Raw genomic sequence first — 23,512 nt, forward strand, 5'->3', positions numbered from 1 at the left:
AAAGAAAGAAAGAAAGAAAGAAAGAAAGAAAGAAAGAAAGAAAGAAATTAAGAGAAAGAAAGAAAGAAAGAAAGAAGGAAAGAAAGAAAGAAAGAAGGAAAGAAAGAAAGAAGAAAGAAAGGAAGGAAGGAAGGAAGAAAGAAAGGAAGAAAGAAAGGAAGGAAGAAAGGAAAAAAGTAAAAAGTCCCTGTCCTCAAGGAGGTTACATTTAAATGGGGTAGAAAACAAATAACTAGGCTCATGCAAGATAGATACAGTTTGAATGTAAGGTAGTCTGAGAGGGGGTGGCACTATCAGGTGATGAAGATGAATGTTCCTTGAGGATTCTATCCCTATCTGCCTGAATTCCACTTGGATTTTGAAAATATTCTCTATGGTATTGAGAGAAAAATAGAAGGTAAATTTTCTCCGAATTGACTCCACTGAGTAAGCAAGAGAACTGTGTGGAGATTTAGGAGATAGCGGAAAGAATTCTACTCTGGAATCAGAACTGGAGGAATTCCAGTAGAAACCTGTTTGTGTCCCTTAAGGAGACAAACCTCCTTAAGGATGATTAAATTAAGGGCTTACTAAATGATTGAGTTACTAAATGATTATACTTTGTTCAAAATTTGTGGCCATTTTGGTGAAAACTGTGTCCATTTTAGTGATAAATTGTTATGTCATAACATTGTGAATGCTGTATTTTGATTTCTGTCAGTATTTTGCCTTAATTTACTGCTGAATAAATAAAGAGTTCACTATACCATATAATCAGAACCTTGAAGCTGTTCACAGCAGCAGTCCTCTGGAAAACTGCTCATGCTTGGCTTTACAGGATTCAACACAAAAAGGAGACTTTCAATCTTTTCAAGAGGGGTGAGGGGAGACATCTAAGGACAAACCATTATTCTACTATTTTTTATTTTATTTTTTTTGTATTTAATTTTCTAAAATATATTGCCCAGATAGATAGAATTATTGCTCTTTTAAATTGGGTAAAAGTATTGGAATATAAACTCATTTTGACGACAGCTTTGGGACAACTTCAACAGTAGACAGGAAAAAAGAGAAGACATGTATCTTGTCTTATACCTATAAAGTTTTCATTTCTACAGTTAGGTCTCTATTTTTGAAAGCTTGAATTCTGTATCATTTAGAGATTATAAATGTCCAGTATGGCAACATCTCTTGTTCTGAAAAGTTTATGTCTCAGTTTTGTTGTTAATTATTATGGATTACACCATAACACACTGATTCTTGGTGTCTGTGGTTTGTAAGTTGTCTCCCTATTAGATCCTAAGCCCCATGAGAGCAGGAATCATGGTTTATCTAAGTTTTTGTACCTCCCCCAATGCCTGGCATAATGTGGCAGTAGGCAAGGCAAGGTGTAGCAAAGTGACAAGGCCAGAAGGTAAGTCTGAATCTCAGCACTGTAATTTATTTCCTGTGTAAGTTTTTTAACCTCTTTGAGCTGAAACTGTCCCCCCACCCCAGCTACCACTCCTTTAAATGTGTCATTTCCCCAGCTAGAACATAAACCTCTTGTGGGAAGGGGCTCTTTTTGCTTTTGTAAGTCTATCCTGGTGCGTGGCACAATCTTGGCAGAGAGTATGTGTTAAATACAGTGAATGCCTTTTTATTCATTCATTGGATATTAGTTGAATGTCAAATGAATAAACTGCATCTCAGTTTCATCATCTACAATGAGAAGCAGCTTGTATAGTGGATAAGGACGTAGACCTGGAGTCAGAAACACCTCCATTGGAATGTGTGGTTTACTAGTGTTGTGCCCAAGCAATGTGCTGAGGCAGCTCTCTAAGCCCCTGGTGGAGATTTCCTACCCTGATGAAATAACAGATTCTTGACATATTGACGTAACAGTAAATCGAGGCATCGACAACAGCACTAACTTTAGAGTGAGAAGACCTTGATTCAAATTTCAGTTCTGCCTATTATTTCCCTTCTTTGGGTTTCATTTTCCTCACTGCAAAATGAAGGGATGGTACCAGATGACCTCTCAGGTCCCTCCCAGGACAAAATTGATGATCTTATGATAATTCTTTATTTTATAGGGATATTGAATAGATAAATCAGATCAAAGTAAAGACCACATGTATAACAATCATATATATGATATTAATGTTAGTATTATATATTATTATTATGTATTAATACATTGCCTATTAGGAGTCATTGTTTTCTTTGAGGGAAAGTTCTATGCAGTGTTTTTAAGGAAAACTTAAATTTTTGCAGTTTCAAGTCACCCCTTGAATGAAATGTGGATGAAAAATAAAAATTTATTTTTTTCTTACCTTTTTTTGTTATATGTAATTCATGGTATTGTATAGGATAACTCAGGTAGAATTCAAAGATTTAGAAAAAGGCCCGTACTTGAAACAAGGCACAAATCCAGTGACAATGAACAGAATATTACTACCTTACTCTCATTATCCTACTGATAGAACCTGGACTGAGTTCCATCATAACCATTGATCTTAGAGAAGAGAGATACTCCCCCCTCACCTTAATGACAAAAACTTTAAACTGACAAGGTAACTTTAAACTTGCATATCTGTAGCACTTACATCTTGGTTGGACATTTCCCAGTAAGGTCTTTCTCCATAGGACATCACCTCCCACATGACAATGCCATAGCTCCATGCATCACTAGCTGATGAGAACTTCCTGTATGCAATAGCTTCTGGGGCTGTCCATCTTATGGGGATTTTTCCACCCTGGAAAATATGTTGTAGATTACTCAGTTGACTTATAGTAGAGAACTCCAGCTCCATTTCAAATTTGGGATTACTGTCATCAAAGATCTTTCTGACAAAAAAAATTCTGAACACTCAATAGTGGCTTGGCAATTTAAATTGAAAATAGAAAGAAAATGGAATATTTTAAAACTGTTAAGTGAGTTTCCCTGAGTGAAACAGCATTGTTGGAAAGAAGTCACACTTCAGAATAAAGAAAACATTTTATTCATTAGGGTTACCGGATGTTATTTTAGATGCACATAATTAAACAGAACACTTTTACCTTCTGATGGGAGTTCCAGATTTGGAACATTAAAACCAAGTATTACATTATAATTATTAAACATTTCATTGCATTTGTAAATGATAATAATAATAATGAAAAAGAACCTCTGGCTGAGGCAAGTGGTTAAATATTGAATAGAGAAGTACTTTGCTAAATCAGCGTTAAACACAGTAGAATTGAATTTCTTTCCTTTTCTTTCCATCTGTAATCATCTCGGTTATCTCTTAATCTTTTCCTATAAATCCCTCGACATGGTACAAACGCATCTAAAATAGACAGTTTTTGTGTAATAATGCTTTAAATTACTCAATACTTTTGTTTTTTTTTAATCTTTCATTTAAACAACTGAGCTCACTGAAAAGAGAAAATTAAAGTTGAACCTATATAGTTTAACTATTTTCTGATTCTTCAGTAGTTTGGTTTTAGGAAATCTAAATAACATTTTGTGTATTGTATTTAATTTTTAATAACATTTGCAGAATATTGTTAAGAACATCATAGAAATTCCTTGCAGTGACAATGGCAAGAATAGAAACATTTGTTCGTTTCATTTGGCATTTTTGAAACTTTCTCACCTCCCCAGGACTTTTTTTTTAAGCAACTGTGGTTAAGTAACCTGCTCAAGGTTACACGGCCAGGTGTTTCTGGGTGGGTGCTAAGTGTCTGAGCCCGGGATTCGATCCCCAGGTCATCCCGACACTGGAGCCTGTGCTCTTACTCGCTGTGCTACCTGGCTGCCCCGACTTTTTTTTTTTAAGATATATTGAGCCATGCTTTATAGCTCCACTAGATGGCAGAATCGAGCAGTTAGCAGGTTTGTGAGCTGTAATAGCAACAACTTTTCAGCACCCTGAAGTTGATTTATAGTTAAATAAAATAATTTTTGACGGAGTGCATAGCAGAGGTAGAATTTGATGAAGAAAGTGTGCTATTAGTCATTACCATCAGCGCCACAACCATCATCATAATTGTTGGAAAATTTGTTTTCTTAAGTTCTTTGTACACAGGTTATTGAAAATCAGAAGGGAAAAAGTTCCTGCTTTGGCCAACAGGGAAACTGTAAATCAAACACGTGATTCTATTTTGTGATCACTTACTAGGCAGCTAGGTGCTACAATGGATAGAACTCTAAGCTTGTGGGCAGGAAAAACTGACTTTAAATCTGGTCTTAGAGTGTAGACTGGTCGTGTGGCCCTGGGCCAGTCACTGAACCTCTCTTAACGAGCCTCAGTTTCTTCATCTGTAAAATGAGGATAATAAAGGCACCTCCTCCTGAGGGGTGTTGTGAGAACAAAATGAGGTAATATTTATAAAACACTTTGCAACCTTTAAAACATGCCATAAATGCTAGTTAGCTAACATTATTAGTGGGGAAAAGTGATTAATATTCAATAGGAAAAATAATTAACTGCAAGGCAAAATTGGGGGTTAATTAAACACACAATTATTAGTCATTTACTATGTACTGATGCTATAGTAATAGTATTGCAAGGATTTGCATATAAAGTGAAAAGTATGGAACATTCAGACTGGAAGGTACCCTAGAGATCATTTAGTTGAACCCTATCAATGTTCAGATGAAACAATTAAGGTTCCAAGCATTGAAATTATTTGCCCAAGGTCAGAAAGCAAAACAATGGGCACCCTTATGATTTGAAACCATGTCTGCTGATCCTTTCCCAATGCTAATTTCATTGAGACTCAGTCTCCAATCAAAAGTTCTATAAAGAGTGAATCATTATTACAATTTTTAATTTCCCAACATATATTAAGCATAATAAAAGCAAAGCTGCAATTTGATGAAAGTATCAAAAATATGTTGCCTACACAAAACAGTAGAGAATCAATTAATCAAGAAGTATTTATCAGGGGCGGCCAGGTGGCTCAGGGAGTAAGAGCACCAGCTCCAGTGTTGGGATGACCTGGAGATCAAATCCCGGGTTCAGACACTCAGCACCACACCCAGAAATAACTGGCTGTGTAACCTTGAGCAAGTTACTTAACCCCGATTGCTTAAAAAAAAAAGAAGTATTTATCAACTGCCTACTATGTGCTAGGCAGTACAAATACAAAGAATGAAGCAATCCCTATTTGCAAGCTCAGAAGCAATAGGCAAATACATAGTGAAAACTAAAATTAAGAGTAGTCAGCCATGGTGGCTAAAAGAGCATTATTTTAGGATTTATCCTTATCTCAATATTGGAGTGGGATTTGTTTTAAAAATGTAATTAGATTGGCATGGACTTCTATGCAGCTGAATTTTCTTTCATGGACAAAGGAGTGATATTTGCATTCAAGAAGCATATAAAATAGGATGTAAACTACTTGAGGAGAAAGACTTTGATTTTTGTCTTTGTATCCCAATGCCTAGCTGATAATAGGAGCTTAATGAATATTTCTTGATTTGGAGTGAACTAAATTGAAATGTTGAATATGTTTGGATCTATATAGAGATTTAGGAAAAGATTCTGACCCTAACAAAATGGAGCTAAACAATGCACAGAATAAAGTATGTGCAACTTGGTTTCTCTCTCTCCTCCCCCTTTTCTAACAGTGGTTGGGGGTAGGAGGTATTTGGATGAGGAGAACTAGCTAGTCCCTCTCTGGCTCTGTAATGGGAATGGGAGTTTGAAGATCTTCCCTGCCCCTCAATAGACCCGGGATGGAGTTTGAAGATCTCCCCTGCTGTGAAGATAAACTCTGCCCCCTAATAGGCTGAATGTAATTGCATGGAGCCTGTGATGGAGGGAAATTGCTGAGGTGAAGCAGAGCCCACAGAGAAGCTGGTAGAGAGTGAGTCTGACAGTTGGAGACAGTTGGGGGTAGAGGAGCTTAGGCAAGGAAATAGAGAGATTTGTGAGCAAATATTGATCTTGTATTGGTTTGTGGGAAGGCTAAAAGATGCTGTGGCTATCAGTATTATTATTATGGCTTCTGAATATCTTTGGTACTTTGGCTTAATGGTTTTGGGATTCAGTTTTCTGGTATCTAAACAAATCCTTCAAATTTATTCTCTATCTGGAGAATTTGACATATTTTGCGATCGAATGCCACACGATAGTTATAGTCACAGTCCCTATCCTGATTGTGGGCACTGTAAATATTGCACTGGGGCTATAGGTTCTCATCTTAGTGTAGACCAGCATTATTTTTTTACAGATCCCAGCTTCTGGCATTTCCACATAGTCAATACTGTCACTCTACTTACTACTAATGGGGAATGGGATTCTTTTAATCCTGTGTAATGGCAAGCAAAGAAGTAGTTAACACCTTGTTCCCGCTATTTAGTTGACACTTTGTTTCAGTTCTGGCCCATGGTTGTATCAAGTCTTTGTTGAGAAGCAGAACTTGTGAACCCCACAACTTGTGAACCCTAGAACTTGTGAACTTCTATTGCTGATGCAACAGGAAGGGAAGGAGCTAATGACCATATATAAGGAGAAGCCCAAGCTGGGAGAGAGCAGAACTGAGAAGAACTGAGAAGAGAACTCTTGTGGCAGCAGAGTCAAGAAGGAGAAAATCTGTGGTATCCCGAAACTCTATGTTTGTGTGTTGATGTTTATTTATGACTTTGTACAGAAGCCCTGGGACCTTACTGGAAGCCCTGAAAGAGGCTTTTCTGGTTGTCTGTTTACACAAGTCCTGGAGGAGGGTTTTGGAGGTCCTGGGACTTTACTGATGATTTGTGCTGACCTCTTGGACCTTGTTTGTGGGTCTGTGTTGATTTCACAGAGAGATGGTGAATTGATGATGTAGGAAATCTGCATGGATGTTGTTTTGGCTCTGTTAAGCTTTGTCTTCCCAGAAACAGGAACTGTAAAGGATTTGAGGTGGACTGGACACCGTGAGCTTCAATGGAACTGGACGAGGAACTGGATGAGGAACTGGACAAGGATCTGAGAGATGCCTGCCTTTGGATCCAGGTGACAGTTGTGTAGATTAGGGCAGAAGCTGGCACCATGTAAGAGGAAGCATGGAAGCTAAGAGCCAGCCTCTAGTCAAGACTTTACTTGTATAACGTGAATTGATTGAGAAGATCATGATTTACTGTGACCTAGGGGTGGAGAACTTTGACCTTTGTATTTTGTGTCCCTTAAGGAGACCTGCTACTTAAGGATGATTGAGATAAGGACTTATAAGGAATGATATCTTTTGTTTAAAACTATATGATCACTTTGGTGAAAACTATGTGGCCACTTTAGGGATAACTTGTTATGCTATAATATTGTGAATGCTATACTTTGGCTTCTGTCGATATTTTTCTTAGCTTGTTATTCAATAAATAGAGAGTTCACTATACTATGTAATCAGAACCTTGAAACTGTTCACAGTAGTAGTCCTCTGGAAAGCTGCGTGTGCTTGGCTTTACATCCTGCTACTGGGAGAGACAGTGAGAATGGAAGTTATCTAAGGACATTGCTTCAGACAGGGCTGACTCCACTCCCTTATCAAACATACTCTTACCAGAAAACTTGTCTCATTCTATAACCAGGATATTCAGGATTTACCTGTTCTCTGCTTTGGTGGTAGTAATATGCATCAAAATATCTTTTATACAAGTAATTTTTCTCCCTTCCTTGCTTCCTTTCTTTTCTTTCCTTCCTCTCTCCCTTCTTTCTTCCCCCACTTTCTTGCTTTCCTTCTTCTTTTCTCTGTTTTTTCTTTCCTCTTCCTCCTCCTCCTCTTTTTCTTCTCCTCCTCCTCTTCCTCCTCTTTCTCCTTTTTTCTTCTATTCCTCCTCCTCCTTTTCATTCCTCTCCTTCTTATCTTCCTCCTCATTCCCTACTTCCTCCTCCTCCTGCCTTCTTCTTAGAGTGATAAAAAAGATGGGGAAGCAGGAGGATCAGGTTTCATTCTTGGCAACAGGAACAGCTTTCATGTTGTTCAGATACAGTTTTTGCTCAGCATTCTGTTTCTCATCAGTGCAGCAGTGGTGGTGGTGTTATGGAGACTTCAAGAATGGGCAGCCTCTTGTCCTTTCCCTTCTTCTCTTTGTTGCATTGTCCTCTGTGTGTTTGTTTACTTCTTCTTATGAGATTTTGGCATTATCCCTTCTATTTTGGGTAAGAGAAAGAGGCTTCCTTTTCAGATATATAGTTACAGGCCCTTTTGTTCTTCAATCAGAATACACTGAGACCCTCTGTCCTATTCTGTACTCATCCAAATTAACTACATTCCAGTTCTTTGGGTAAAGGAGTGCTACACTTTGATTACCAAATGGGAATTGGAGTGGTAGTATTTTGTCAGTCTCTGAAAGCACCTAAACCTCCTCACAATTAGCTTATCTGTAAATATTAGTGTAAGGTTGCCAAGATTTCAACTTCTCTCCATCGTATTCTTCATCTTGTTAAACAATTATAGATAAAATTTCTGAGTCCTATGACTCTGTATTTCAAAGTTGGAAAATTATTTCCAAACTCTGCAGGCCAAATTTGAAGATCAAATTTCTAAAGCAATGTAAGAACAATCGTTTCATCTTGTCATTTCTTTTACTGAATCTTACTCACCATATTGGGCAAACCATATTCAGGAATGGGATGGTAAATGTTTAACAACTGACTCTCTATAAAAATGTATGTGTGACACTCATAAATTTAATTTGTATTATTTATATTTTTGTTGTCATTTTTAATGTCTGCACAACAAACAAAATAGTAAATCAATCCCTGATTTGTAGTGTTTGCCAATTTCCAAGTTGTAAATGCTCACACTGAAAAATTTAATAATTGATTCTTCAGCCAGTTCAGCTACAGCATATCACTGAATATGTGGATGTTTGTATCACTGGGGGTTCAGGTTGTCCCTTTGCTAAGTCAATGTTGGTTTCTTTCAAAACAGACTTAAAAAAGAGAGTGATTCTTTTTTGTAACCTCAAATCATATGTTCTTTATACAATGTCATTTGCCATGCAAAGGAAGACATTTTTTTGGGGGGGGGGGGGGGGGGCAGAGCCAAGATGGAGGAAAGGAAGCAGGAACTTTTCTAATCTCCTCCATGAATTTCGTCAGTAAACCTTAAAAAGTGAATCTGAACAGATTTTAGAGGGATGGAATCCATTGGGAAATGGAGCATGGCAGATTCACAGCCCAGGAAAGTGCCCATGTAGGTTTGGGAAGGGGGAGTGTGGAGCACGTGGGTGGGGGGGCTGCACCAGCACGGAACTGAGAGTAGACTACAGCAGAGTGACAAGGAGCCTCTGCCAGCAGACTCACTTACCCAAGGGCAATTCATCCCAGGATGGAGGATCAATCAGAGATGGGTAAGAGAAAGTGCAGGGCCTGCAGCAGTGACAGCAGCTTCTCTTGGGACTATCAGCCCACAGTCTGGAAGTTCAAAAATCACCTACCTGAATTTCCAGAAGCCAAGATGGCAGAGTAAACCCTAGCTGCTCTGATTTTCCCCTCCCTGACCCAGAAAACCCAGAGATAAATGTCCCACCCAAAGTAAAATACTGAAATAGTGGAAATAACCTCAGGCTTAGGAGTCACTGAGAAAGGGTGTAACTGAGGCTGCAAGGAGTCTGAAGTGAAGGGCAGGAGGGGTCCCAACAAGCCCCCCCTCAGGCGACCAGCAGGAGATACCAAAGCCCAGGGTGGTGGAGCCATCAAGTACTAATAGCATAAGCCCAGGTAGGCATTAGCACCAGCAGGGGTATCTGCAAACACCAGCTCTGCTGGCTGCCAGATGCAGAGCCTGCTTGAGATGTAGCCCAGGGGAATAGAGGAGGAAATCTGAAGCAGCCAGACCACCCTTCCCCCACCGGTTACTCTGTGAGCTTCAGGGTAACTTAGCAGAAACACTGAGAGTCTTGGCCTTGGGCTCAGTCTAGAAACCCAGAGGCTACAGCACACAATATCAACAATTAGGCCTTTAGCTCCCATCCTGAAAAATAAGGAAATAGGAAGTCACAATGGGAAAAAAGGAAGCTGAGAAGGGAAAAGCAAGAAAATCGAACCAGATCTTATTATAGTGACCAAGAACAACCAAATACAGAGGACAACATGGACTCTATACTCACACTTGAGACAACAAAAGGAAATGTTAACTGATCTCAGGACCAAAAAGCATTCTTGGAGGAGCTCAAGAAAGATTTTAAGAGCCAAATTAGAGAGGTAGAAGATAAATTTAAATCTATAGTGACCAAAACTGGGAAAAAAATCTCACTAAAGAAAACAAATCCCTAAAAAGTAAAATTTGTGAACTGGGACAGGAGGTTGAAAACCTAACTGGAGAAAATACCACCCTAAAAAAGGAGCTTCAAAAACTAGCCGAGGGAAATAATTCACCAAAAACTAGAATCAGTCAAACCGAAGCTAAGGACTCAGTGATGCATAAAGAATCAGTCAAACAAAGCATGAGGACTGAAAAATTAGAAGAAAGTGTAAAATATCTCACTGGAAAAACAACTGGCCTGGAGAATAGATCCAGGAGAGACAACCTAAGAATTATTGGTCTATTGGAAAGCCATGATGAAAAAAGCAGCCTGGACAACATCCTCCAAGAGATTGTCAAAGAAAACTCTCCTGAGGTCCTAGAATCAGAGGGTAAAATAGTTATCAAAAGAATTCACTGCCCTCCTCCTGAAAGAGATCCCAAACTGAAAACTCTTGAAAATTCTTGAAAACAAGAAATATAGTAGCTAAATTCCAGAATTACAAGATTAAGGAGAAAATACTGCAAGCAGTCAAAAAGAAACAACTCAAATATCATGGAACTACACAGGACCTAGCAGCTTCTACATTAAAATATTGGAGAGACTGAAATTTGATGTTTTGTAAGGCAAAAGAACTAGGACTGCAACCAAGGATCAACTACCTGGCAAAACTGGGCATAATCTTTCAGGTACAGAGATTGTCATTTAATGAAATAAAGGACTTCCAGACTTTCCTGATGAAAAAGTCAGAGATCAATGGAAAATGTGATCTCCAATTACAAGACTCAAGAAAGACATAAAAAGTTAAACAAGGAACACACACACACACACACACACACACACACACACACACACCCACGCATGCACATGCACATAACTTGGGATTCAATAGGAGCAAACAGTTTACATCCTTATATGAGAAGCTGAAACCTGTCAATATTGAAATTTATGTGATTATTGTGACATTTAAAAGGGATACACATAGACAGAGGGTATGGGTATAAATGAACTTATCTGATGATAAAAAATATTATTAAGCTGTTCAAAGGGACTGTAATGGTAGAAAAAGAAAGGATGAAGCAGAATCAGGTAAATCATGCCACATGAGGAGGCATAACAACATACTATAGTAGAGAGGAAGGAGGGAGGGAGATGAACATCATACAAACTTTATTCTCATTGGTTCTGGTTCAAAGAGGGATCAATGTAATCAGTTAAATTTAACATTCTAATATGAAAAGACACAAAAACTGATTTTAATAGAGGGAAAGGAGAGAGGGAGAGAAGCACTGTATGAAATTTGCTGTCATTGGTTTGGGGTCAAAGAGGGAATAACATACTCTGTTAAGTATACAAATCCATTGTACCCTACAGGTAGTAGGAAGGGAAAGGGGAGGAATGAAAAGGGGGGTAGGTCGAGACAAGGGAGAGAAATAGGAGTAAGGGGAAAGGGTAGGTAAAGGGGGGGTCACAGGGAGGGAATACTGATGGAGGTGGTGGTCAAAAGAAAAACTCTTAAGGATGGGGAGAAGGAAGAAATAAAAACATAAACAGGGGAGGGAATAGGATGGAGGGAAAGACACAGTAATCAGAACTGTGAATGTGAATGGGATAAACTCTCCCATAAAACAGAGGCAGATAGCAGAATGGATTAAAAACCATAATCCTACAATATTCTATCTACAAGAAATACATTTGAAACAAGGAGATACCCACAGGGTAAAGGTAAAAGGCTGGAGTAGAATATATTATGCTTCAGCTAAAGTAAATAAAAGCAGGGGTAGTAATCCTTATCTCAGATAAAGTAAAAGCAAAAATAGATCTAATTATAAGAGATAAGAAAGGAAACTATATCCTACTAAAAGGCACCATCGAAAAAGAAGTAATATCATTACTTAACATATATGCACCATGGTACAGCATCCTAATTCCTAGAGGAGAAGTTAAGGGAATTAGAGGAAGAAATAGATAGCAAAAGTATACTAATGGAGGAACTCAATCTCCTCTTCTCTGAACTTGATAAATCTAATCTCAAAATAAACAAGAAAGAAGTTAAGAGGGTGAATAGAATTTTAGAGAGGCTAGATATGATAGATCTCTGGAGAAAACTGAATGGGGATAAAAAGGGATATACCTTCTTTTCAGCAGTAAATGGCACATACACAGAAATCGATCATGTACTAGGGCATAAAAACCTCACAATTCAGTGCAGAAAGGCATAAATATTAAATGCATCATTCTCAGATCATGATGCAATAAAAATCATATGCAATAAAGGGCCATGGAAAGATAAACTGAAAACTAATTGGAAACTAGACAATTTAATCCTAAAGAATTAGTAGGTCAAACAAAATTATAGAAACAATAAGTATCTTCATTCAAGAGAATGACAATACCAAAACTTGTGGGATGCAGCAAAGGCAGTTCTTAGGGGAAGTTTTATATCCCTGAATGCATACATAAATAAATTAGAGAAAATGGAGGTCAATGAATTGGGTATGCAATTGAAAAAGCTAGAAAAAGAACAAATTGAAAATCCCATTAAATACTAAATTAGAAATAATGGAAACCAAAGTAGAGAATAATAAAATTGAAATTAAGAATACTATTGAATGAATAAATAAAACTAAGAGCTGGTTTTATGAAAAAAACTGATAAAATTGATAGACCTTTAGTCAATATGATAAAAAAAAAGAGGGAAACCAAATTACGAGTATCAAAAATGAAAAGGGTGAGCATACCTCCAATGAAAAGGAAATTAAAACAATAATTAGGAAGTATTTTTCCCAATTGTATGCACATAAATTTGACAGTCTTAGTGAAATTGATGAATATTTACAAAAATATAAGTTGCCAAGATTAACCCCATCTCAGAAAAAAGAAATCAAACAAGCCATCAGCGAACTTCATAGGAAAAAATCTCCAGGGCTAGATGTATTTACAAGTGAATTCTATTAATCATTTAAAGAACAATTGATTCCAATATTCTATAAAATATTTGGGAAATTTATGATGAAAGAGTCCTATCAAATTCTTTTTATGAAAGAAATATGGTACTGATACCTAAATCAGGAAGAGACAAAATGAAGAAAGAAACTTATAGACCAATTTCCCTCATGAACATAGATGCAAAAATTTTAAATAAAATATTAGCAAAAAGTCTACAGCAACTTATCACAAGAACAATACACTTTTATTAGGTGGGATTTATTCCAGGAATGTAAGGATGGTTCAATATTAGGAAAACCATCAGTATAATTGATCATATCAACAATAAAACTATCAGAAACCATAAGATCATCTCAATAGATGCAGAAAAGCTTTTGACAAAGTACAACATCCATTCCTATTAAAAACACTAGAAAGTATAAGAATAAATGGAGCCTTTGTTAAAATAATAGGTAGCATCTATTTAAAGCCATCAGCAAGTATTATATGTAATGGGGATAAGCTAGAAGCATTTCCAAATAAGATCAGGGGTGAAACAAGGATGTCCACTATCACCCCTCTTATTCAAGCTGGTACTAGAAATGTTAGCAGTAACAACTAGAGAAGAAAAAGAAATCAAAGGAATCATATTAGGCAAAGAAGAGACTAAGCTATCACTCTTTGCATATGTTATGATAATATACTTAGAGAATCCTAGAGAATCAAGTAAAAAACTATTTGAGACAATAAATAAATAAACTTGGCAAAGTTGCAGGACATAAAGTAAACCCACATAAATCCTTAGCATTCCTATATATTTCTAACGAAATCCAACAGCAAGAGATAGAAAGAGAAATCCCATTTAAAGTTACTGTAGACATTATAAAATATCTGGGAATCTACCTAACAAAACAAACCCAGGACCTATGGGAACACAACTACAAAACACTTTTCACACAAATAAAGTCAGATCTAACTAATTGGAAAAAACATCAATTACTTGTGGCTAGGTCGAGCTAACATAATAAAAATTATAATTTAACCTAAATTAAATTACATATTTAGTGCCATACCAATCAATCTACCAAAAAATTACTTTATAGAGCTAGAAAAAATAGTAACAAAATTCATCTGGTAGAATAAAAGGTCCAGAATATCAAGGGAGGTAATGAAAAGAAATGCTGGAGAAAGTGGCCTAGCCATACCATATTTTAATCTGTATTATAAAGCTGCAGTCATCAAAACTGCTTGGTACTGTGTGAGGAATAGAGTAGTGGATCATTGGAATAGATTAGGTACACAAGACTCAGCAGTCAATGACTATAGTAATCTACTGTTGGATAAATCCAAAGACCCCAGTTTTGGGGATAAGAACTCAGTATTTGACAATACATGCTGGGAAAACTGGAATATAGTATGGTAGAAACTGGGCATAGACCATTATCTAACACCATATACCAAAATCAGGTCTCAATGGATGCATGATCTAGGTATAAAGGTTGATACTGGAAGCAATCTGGGAAAGCAAGGAATAGTTTACCTTTCAGATTTATGGAGAAGGGAAGACTTTATGACCAAATAAGAGTTAGAGAGCATTATAAAATACAAAATGGATAATTTTGATCACATTAAATGGAAAAGTTTCTGTACAAACAAAGCCAATGTAACCAAGATTAAGAGGGAAGTGGAAAATTGGGAAAGAATTTTTACACCAGTGTCTCTGATAAAATCCTCATTTCTAAAATATACAGAGAATCAAGTCAAATGTATAAGAATACAATTCTTCCCCAATTGATAAATGGTGAAAGGATATGAACAGGCAATTTTCAGAGGAAGAAATTTAAGATATTTATAATATATTAAAAATGCTCTAAATCAGTATTGATTAGAGAAGTGCAAATCAAAACAACTCTGAGGTACCACATCTCACCAGTCAGATTGGCTAAGATGTCAAAACAGGAAAATGACAAATGCTGGAGAGGATGTGGAAAAATTGGAACACTAATGCATTGTTGTTGGAGTTGTGAACTGATTCAACCATTCTGGAGAGCTATCTGGAACTATGCCCAAGGGGCTATAAACCATTTCATACACTTTGACCCAGTAACACCACTTCCAGGGTTGTATACCAAAGAGATCATAGAAGTGAGAGGAAGACCCATGTGTACAAAAATATTTATTGCAGTTCTCTTTGTGGTGGTAAAGAATTGGATATTAAGGGGATACCCATCAATTGCAGAATGCCAAAGAAGATGTGGTATATGAATGTAATTAAATTGTGCCATAAGAAATGAGAAGCAGATGGACTTCATATTTACCTGGAGAGGCTTATACAAACTGATGCTGAGTGAGAACAGCAGAACCAGGAGAAATTTGTACACAATTACAGACACAACGTACGTTTGATGACCAACTTTGATAGACTGGACTCTTCTCAGCAATGTAGGGGTATAAGTCAACTCCAAAAGACTCATGATGGAGACAGATGTCTACATTCAGAGGAAGAACTAGAAAGAACAGAGCTTGAATGCAGATTGAAGCAAATTTCCTGCTCTCTTTCTTTTTCTTGTTTGGTTTTGTTTCCTCTTTCCCATTATTTATTCCATCCTTAACAATCCTTCTTTATAACCTGACTAATGTCTGATGTGAAAGTATTTGCAGATCCTATACTTGATAGCAGGCAGCCATGGTGGGGAGGGGAGGTGGAGTAGAATATGGAGAAAATTTGAAACTCAAGGGATTGTGAAACTGAATGTTACTGGAGTCTGACCTCAGTCCCCTCAAGATCTTTATTAGACTCCTCCTCAAGAGCCTTCCCCAAATCTTCCTCTAGACCACCCCTAGATCCCTTCCACAATCTTTCTATATATAAGATGCATCTTGTCTCCATGAAAGTGCTGAGAATTATCTAGTGCAGACTCACTCTGCGTCAGACTATTCTGGGCTGCTTGTCTAATACAAGTGTTATAGATACCTAGGCTCCTTAAGAGTCTACCCATTATGGCAAATCTCAAATAAATTTTATTTGACTTTGGCAGAGAGAAGACTTGGGTCAAATTCATTTGGCAGGACCTGGCATGTTGGTATTTTGCAATCTTGAGCACCCTTAATCTAAAACTTAATCCTCAACACTTTGAGATTACCTTTCATTTATAATTTATCTATTATATTTTTTTGTATTTTGTCTTGGCAAGATAGACAACCCTATGTATCCCTCATGAGAATCTGGGCTCCTCGAGGCCAAGGAACATGTTACTCATCCTGCTTTCCCTCTGCCCCCCACTTTCTTTTTGTATCTCTAGAACTTAGTGCCTAATGAATGCTTGTTCAATGATTCACTGACTGGATTTTGGGTGTATAGGTTCACTGCAAAATTCCTTGGGGAGGGAAGAAGGAGAAGGGCAAAGAGCAGGAGACACCCCTTTTCCTATGAGACACAAAACACTATTTCCTGTCAAGGACTGGGTTCTTCTTCTTAGGGGGTCTTTTTTCTTTGCTGCTAGGAATCACATTCTGGAGGGCCATGCCCTACCTTTGCTGACATTTTGGAGAGTGCCTCAGTTTTTAAGGGGCTATAGAGCATGACCAATTACCCTATAATTTCATAAGTTTTGAATAGAGAATTTTATAAAAATATAAATCACATAAGCCCTTATTTATACTTTCTTTAAGACCTTAAAATCTCACTCTCTGTTTTTGTTGTTGAGTCATTTTCAGTCCTGTATGACTCCAGTTATGGTTTTCTTGGCAGAGCGGCTGAAGCTGTTTGCCATTTTACTTCTCCAGTTCATTTTACAGATGAAGAAACTTAGGCAAACAGGATTAAGTGACTTGCCCAGGGTCACATAGTTAGTGAGTGTCAGAGGATGTATTTGAACTCAGGAAGATGAGATTTCCTGACTCTTGACTCCAGGCCTGGCTCTTTATCTACTGCACCAACTGCCTGCCCCATTATCTCTGTTACTAGCTTGTTATTTCTATGATTTCATTAACTGGGCTGGGAGGAAATCAATTGATCACAGGCATCTGGATCACTACCTCCCTCTTCCACTAAAATAAAATAGGAGTGATTTAGAAAGGTGTGGTAAGGTGGTAAAGGAATCTCAAAAGTAACTATATAAAGAATAATAAAAAAAGGTTTAAAATCTATTCTGGAAATAAGAAGATCAAAGAAGGCCTAGGATCACTGTTCTGGAGCAAAAAAATAGTGTGATGATGCCAGATGAAAGAAAAAAGACAGCATCAGTCAATTCTTGCTTTGCTTCTACTTTCTGTGCTCAGGAAAATGATCTTTAGACTCAAAAGGATGAAACAAAAATGGTTAATGGGAAACTGAAACTCAAAAGTGGCAAGGGAGCATCTGGGTACCCTCAATTAGTTTGAGCTTGGTCTGCATCTTCCTGTGTTACCTTGGATGATTCACAGAGCCTCTCTCTACCCTCTTTATGAATCAAGGAAACTAATTTTCTCATTTAAGACAGAATGAATTCATAGAATCATAGATTTTAGAAGATTGTGTTGTCCTACGTTTTCAAAGAGGACCATGACATCAGGGAAATGATAACATGACTTGCAATTGACTTTGATTTGAATGAGGGAGGGCTGTGCAAGGTCACCAGCCTCATTTTCTCCTCCAGAGCCATCTGGGTCCATTGACCAGACATTCATTAGGATGACTGGAAATTATCCAATATGCAATGGGAGATCCTGGCCCTTTTAGTTTGAGGTCTTTTCAGGACCTAACTTTGAGTACAGTAATGTCCATTCAGTGAGTAGGACTCTTTAAGAAGTGAGTCAAGGGATGGCCCTTTTAATTAGAATAAAAATCATACTGGGAGGGGAAGACCCTCAGGGTTGCTGTTCCAAAGAGAAACAGTTATCATTGACATTCACTCTAATCCAGGAGGGCCCAAAATACAGCCATCAAGTGGAGCTTGGGCAGGTACCTATTGTAGTCCAATCTATGAGCTTCAGAGTGAACTGAGTTGAAGGTTTTGTGAAAGAAGAAAGAAAGAATGAATGAAAGAAAAAAAGAAAAACAGATTCTAGAAGAGACCTGTATTAGAAATCTATTCCCTTTATTTTATAGATAAAAAATGATGTCACACACGCAGTAAGTAGCATAGCAGGAATTGGAATTCTGTCTCCAAATTGTCAATAGCTAATGATAACACCAGCTAGCACCTTCATGCTGCTTTTAAGGTTCGTAAAGTGCTTTACATATATTATCTCCTTTGAGTCACACACACAATAATCCCGTGAGGTGGGGGAATGTTATTATTCTCATTTTGCAGATGAAGAAACTGAGCCTGAGAGAGATTAAGTGACTTGCCCAGGGTCACACAGGTAGCAAATGACTGAGGTAGGATCCAAACTTAGCTCATGAGGTATTGAGATTTGGCAGCCTAAAAATTTAACTGATCCACTATGGGGTGGGGAACCTGTGACCTCACGACCACGTGTAGTTTTCTAGGTCCTTTTGTTAGGCCTTTTGACTAAGTACAAGTTTCATAGAACAAAACCTTTTATTAAGAAGATTTGTTCTGTGAAGTTTAGATTCAGTCAAAGAGCTACTCTTGAGGACCTAAAGGGCCACATGTAGCTCAAGGTCTGTAATATTAATGGAATAATAAGATCTTCCCTGTCCGTTCATAGGCCCGTTGAAGGAGGGTCTTGCCTAAGGAAGAGCTTGATTAGGGGGAGGCTTGTTTGTAGGAAGGCTTCCATACCTTTTGGTGCTAAGTTGATTAGGCACTGAGTCACAAGGGTTGTGATGCCTTCTGGCTCTGAGAAATGTATATATACTCTGAGTTGGTATTTTGCTTTGGGGGTTTGCTTATGAGAAGGACCATTTGGTTTCCTGGTTGAGACTCTGAGAATTAGTACATTCAGACCCCCCAACTACTCAAATGTAAAGGCTCTCTCCATTCAGCGGTGTATGGAAAGTATACAGCAATATTGCTTTGATTCAGGTAGGCAGAGCCCTGTCTGTCGGTCTTTATGTTAATTTCTCTGCTTGTATTTTCTCTAACATTCAGGGTGCTGACCTTTCCCCTGAACTAATGAATGTAATTCAAAGTAGGGTTGTTAATCCCTTTTTGAGCAGCCTTTCCTAGAAAATCAGATCAAAGAACCTGTGCTAGCAGGCCATCCTGGGTATGCAAGGGTGCTTGCTGTTATAAGACTGCAGATTGCCCTCTCCTAGGTGATGGTTCTCAAAATATAGTATAGAAATACGTGGGGGTTCCTAAGATTCTTCCAGTTGGGTCTTCAGGGTCAAAGTGATTTTCATAATAATAGCAAGATATTTTAATTTCTAATACAGTACATATTGACAATTATAACCCATATGGGGCAACAAAGGGAATAGAATTCTGGGTCTAGAATTGGGAAGACTTGAGTTCAAATCCAGCCTCAGATACTTACTAGCTGTATGATCCTGAGCAAACAATTTAACCCTGTTTGCCTCAGTTTCATCATCTGTAAAATGAGCTGGAGAAGGAAATGGCGAACCACTCTAGTGTCTTTGCCAAGAAAACCCCAAATGGGGTCGCAAAGAGTTGGACATGACTGAAATGACTGAACAACAAAAGACTCATTTAAATAAAAGCTATTTTGGGGGGGCAAATGTCTTCAATAATTTTCAAGTGTACAAAATGGGACAAAGATCAAAAAGTTAGAGAACTGCTACACTAGACATATTTTCTGCTTTCTAAAAATCCTTTAACCATGAAAAGTCTTTCATAACTACCTTTCCCCTGCTCTGCTAAGATTCATATTGCCTTTTTATCCATTTACTAAATTTATAATCAGCATCCTGAATGCCAATTTGTTTGCCTGTAATAGAACAGTATTAATAGAATTCTTCAGTCATATAACTTAGGGTCCTTTTTACCTGTTTCCCCCTGAAGAGTAACTGTTTTGAAATACTCTTGCTAATAATTCAGTGATAGGTACTACTTTGCAAGCAACAAGTTTGAACCCTCTTCAAAGAGAATTTAAGTGATGTATCACTTAGTAAGTGTATGGCACTATTCTAGAGGACATCTGTTTAAATGAGATTTTCCCCTCCCCATCCTACCTGCTAGAAAATGTAGGACACTGTTACTGTCATGCAATAGAATTAAAAACACATATTATGGGAGGATTGCCTTGCTTCTGAGTACAGATAGTTAAAAACTGAATATGGAAAAGATAGCCTTTTCAGAGCAATCTCCTTATGGCCTTAAACAAAAATAAAATCTACTATGTGAAAAAGCCCCAGTGAGACAGCTGACGCTAATAAGAGTTAAAAATATCTTACTGCATACAGTGGTACATTTCCCTTTCGTTTTTTCCATTCTCCTCTTCCCTCTCTTCTCCTGTACCTACTCTCCCTCCCTCCCTCCTGTGCAGATGATTTTTTCTTGGTCTCTATACCTTCTTCCCCTTCCAGTAGACTTTATTTAAGGGCTCCATCTTCCTGAGTCATTCATCTATGTCCTCTCTGACAAAGGGCCATGGAAATTAGCATGGAAGACTGATAACAACAGAGTATTTTATTCATGGAAAGAAAAGGTCAGCTAATTCTTTTAACAACCAAGAGCTATGAAATATAGTTGCAACTTTCAATACGCTAAATGCGACATCCCAATGACTTCAAAGAATTAAGCAGCACTATATAGTGAGAATTGTATTTCCTCAGCAGGTAGAAAAAAAAAAAAACTCAGTAGTGAGAGCAATAGTAATATAATCACTGAATCACTAAATTAAATTCCATTTCCAACCCAATTAGTATTTATCAGATGCCTGATATGGACAATACATTGTGTTTGTCATGGGGAATATGAAGACGTCTGTGCCATCAAGAACATTTCATTCCGCTGTAGAAATAAGTAAGTAAGTACACATACATTACAGGGCGCTTTAAAAGTTATAGTGCAGTTGGAAGATTTGATAAAAATTCCTTGAGGGAGGGATCCTCAATTTTTAGGAGTGTAAAGATTTCTGAGACAAAAAACCAAGAAGTCAGGCAAAGTGCTAACACACAAGTGATCCAGAAAGGCTTCCTACAAGAGGTGACATGTGGAAGTAAGTCCTGAAGCAAAGCAGAGGCCCTAAGAACAAGGTGGAACACTCCAGGCATAGGGAACAGTGTATGCCAAGGTAACAAGGTAGAAGATGGAATTCTGAGTTTAGGGATTCATAGCATCACACCATGTTACACCAGGAAAGAACCTTGCAGATCATTTATCCCTTTATTCTGTCCCAAGACAAAGCTGAGGTTCATTGAAGTGAAAGGGGTAAGCCAGAGTCACCTGGCTAGTAAGTGATGAACTCAGGCCTAGAATCCAGGACTCCTAACTCTCAATTCAATGAAAGACAGTGCTGGTTAAAGATTGCATGTACCATCCACAATGAGAGGAATGATTATTTCTTTCTTGTGTTAATAACCAATTATTGAATCAGAATTAAAGGGATTTCAACTTCCTTATCCAGAAATCAGCCATTGTAGAAAATCTTGGGAAAAATTTACCCAACCAGGCTGAGAGAATTGGTGAATTCCTGTTCCTTGCATTTAGTCAGACAGGTCTGGGGTAGAAGTGGATTCCCTCTTTGAAATGTATATTAATAAGTCTCTTTTACCAAGACTTGGGTGATCCAAATCACCTACCCTCAAGACCCTTATTAGAATGAACCCATATCTCATTATAATATTCATATTCTCATTGTTAACTAATTAGAGTTTATTGCACCCTTAGGAACATCCCTTTTCCAAGGGTATTTAAGTTGTGAACATGCCACCATGAGTGTCTTTGGCATTCAAGAGTGCCATTGATCTCTTCTATTAATAACATGGTATTATTGTTATTATTATATTTGCTTTCTGGAGGGGGGAAGGCAGTGCAGTTGGGATTAAGTGACTTGCCCAAGGTCTTATGGCTAGTAAGTGTCAAGTATCTGAGGTCAGATTTGAACTCAGGTCCTCCAGACTCCAGCGCCGGTACTCTATTCCCTGCACCACCTAACTGCCCCCATGCTAGCATTATTAATAAAATGATTAATTACCCAGAAACTATGTCTATTGAACTCTTTAAACATCACAATAGTTATGTCTGTCTAGATTTAGATTTCCTTATTGGAGAATTCAATAAATCTCTGAGGTTAGGAAGGGGAGTAGTTTCCATTACTTTTTCCCTGCAAAGGGTCTTATATCATGCTCAGTGGGAAATACGTTAGTTGGACACACACATGGATAGGTGAGGGTTGAAGAGATACAGCATAGGTCCCCACAATACAGTGTGGTTGGACTTGGACAGCTGTACTCTGGAGTGCACTGTCTTGCATGAATGTATTGCTATTAGAGCCTGCTGTTGAAGACAAGTCATGAGGCAGTGAGGCAGCTGGTGTTCTGATGAGACTGGGACAGTTCCGCTGACTTGGAGGTATATAACATATTCTTTCCTTCTTAACTTTGTTCCACTGGTTCCACTTCCTAATTACATGGCAAATATAAGAACCTCACCATTAGGGAGAGACAGAAAGTGAGATGTGATAGTGGGGGCCTGTGAGATCTATTTTGAGAAATATAAACCCCATAACTTATAAAATAGATAAAGCACAGAGTAATTGTCTACTGGATTCTTGGACTTACCAAAGAGCACCTTTTAAGCAGCAGCTCCCCTGGTACAAAGATCATTCATTGTCAGAGAGACCAGGTGGGGGTAAGGAAACAAAACTGAAGAGGTAGAAGGAAAGAAGACACCTCTGAATTTATGTCAATTGGAAAATAAGGAGGGTAGTGTGATGTACTGGCAAAAGCAGTGGAGATGATATTAAACCTCTGCCTCAGTTTAATAAATAATAATAATAATTAAGCCTCAGTTTAATAAATAATAATAAACCTCTGCATCTGAGGATTGTCATGAGGATCAAAAGAGATATTTGCAAAGGGCTTAACACAGTGCCTGGCACATAGTTAACACTATAGAAATGTTAGTAATTGTTACAGAAGATCCTTTCAAATACTGGATGTGTGATCTTGTGCAGATCATTTAAGTCTTTGGGATCTCAGTTCCTTCATCTCTAAACTGAGAGGGTCAGACAAGATGACCTATAAGGACATTTCCATCATCTCTAGACTTCATGATGCTTTTTTGTTTTAAAAAATTTTTTAAGAACATAACTATTGTGTAAGGTGAGGCATCTTTGGAGTCAGAGTAGTTGCCCAATCTTCATAATCGTAAGTCTCATTTGCAAACCAATATTCAGACTAGAGGTAGCAACATGGTCTGGTGAATAGACAAGTGATGTCTGTGAGTTAGGAAGATCTGTTCAAATCTTATTTCTAATATATACTGGCTGTAAGACTCTAAGGAAGTATTCCATCTCAATTTCTTTGCTCTGGATGTTCCACATACCTGGAAC

General features: G+C 37.8%; 1 protein-coding gene across 1 annotated transcript in view; it reads right to left on the reverse strand.

The window, feature by feature from the left end:
* The window catches only part of EPHA6 (EPH receptor A6), an 862,386-nt gene that overhangs the window by 44,699 nt on the left and 794,175 nt on the right, over positions 1–23,512 (reverse strand). Inside the window, exon 15 of the mRNA XM_069100744.1 lies at positions 2,568–2,717. Coding sequence (XP_068956845.1) covers positions 2,568–2,717 — 150 coding nt within the window. The remainder of the gene's footprint in view (positions 1–2,567; positions 2,718–23,512) is intronic.

This window comes from Petaurus breviceps, unplaced genomic scaffold (genome assembly GCF_028583685.1).
Source record: "Petaurus breviceps papuanus isolate PSGF00001 unplaced genomic scaffold, PetGlider_PUasm1.0 419, whole genome shotgun sequence".
Taxonomy (NCBI): domain Eukaryota; kingdom Metazoa; phylum Chordata; class Mammalia; order Diprotodontia; family Petauridae; genus Petaurus; species Petaurus breviceps.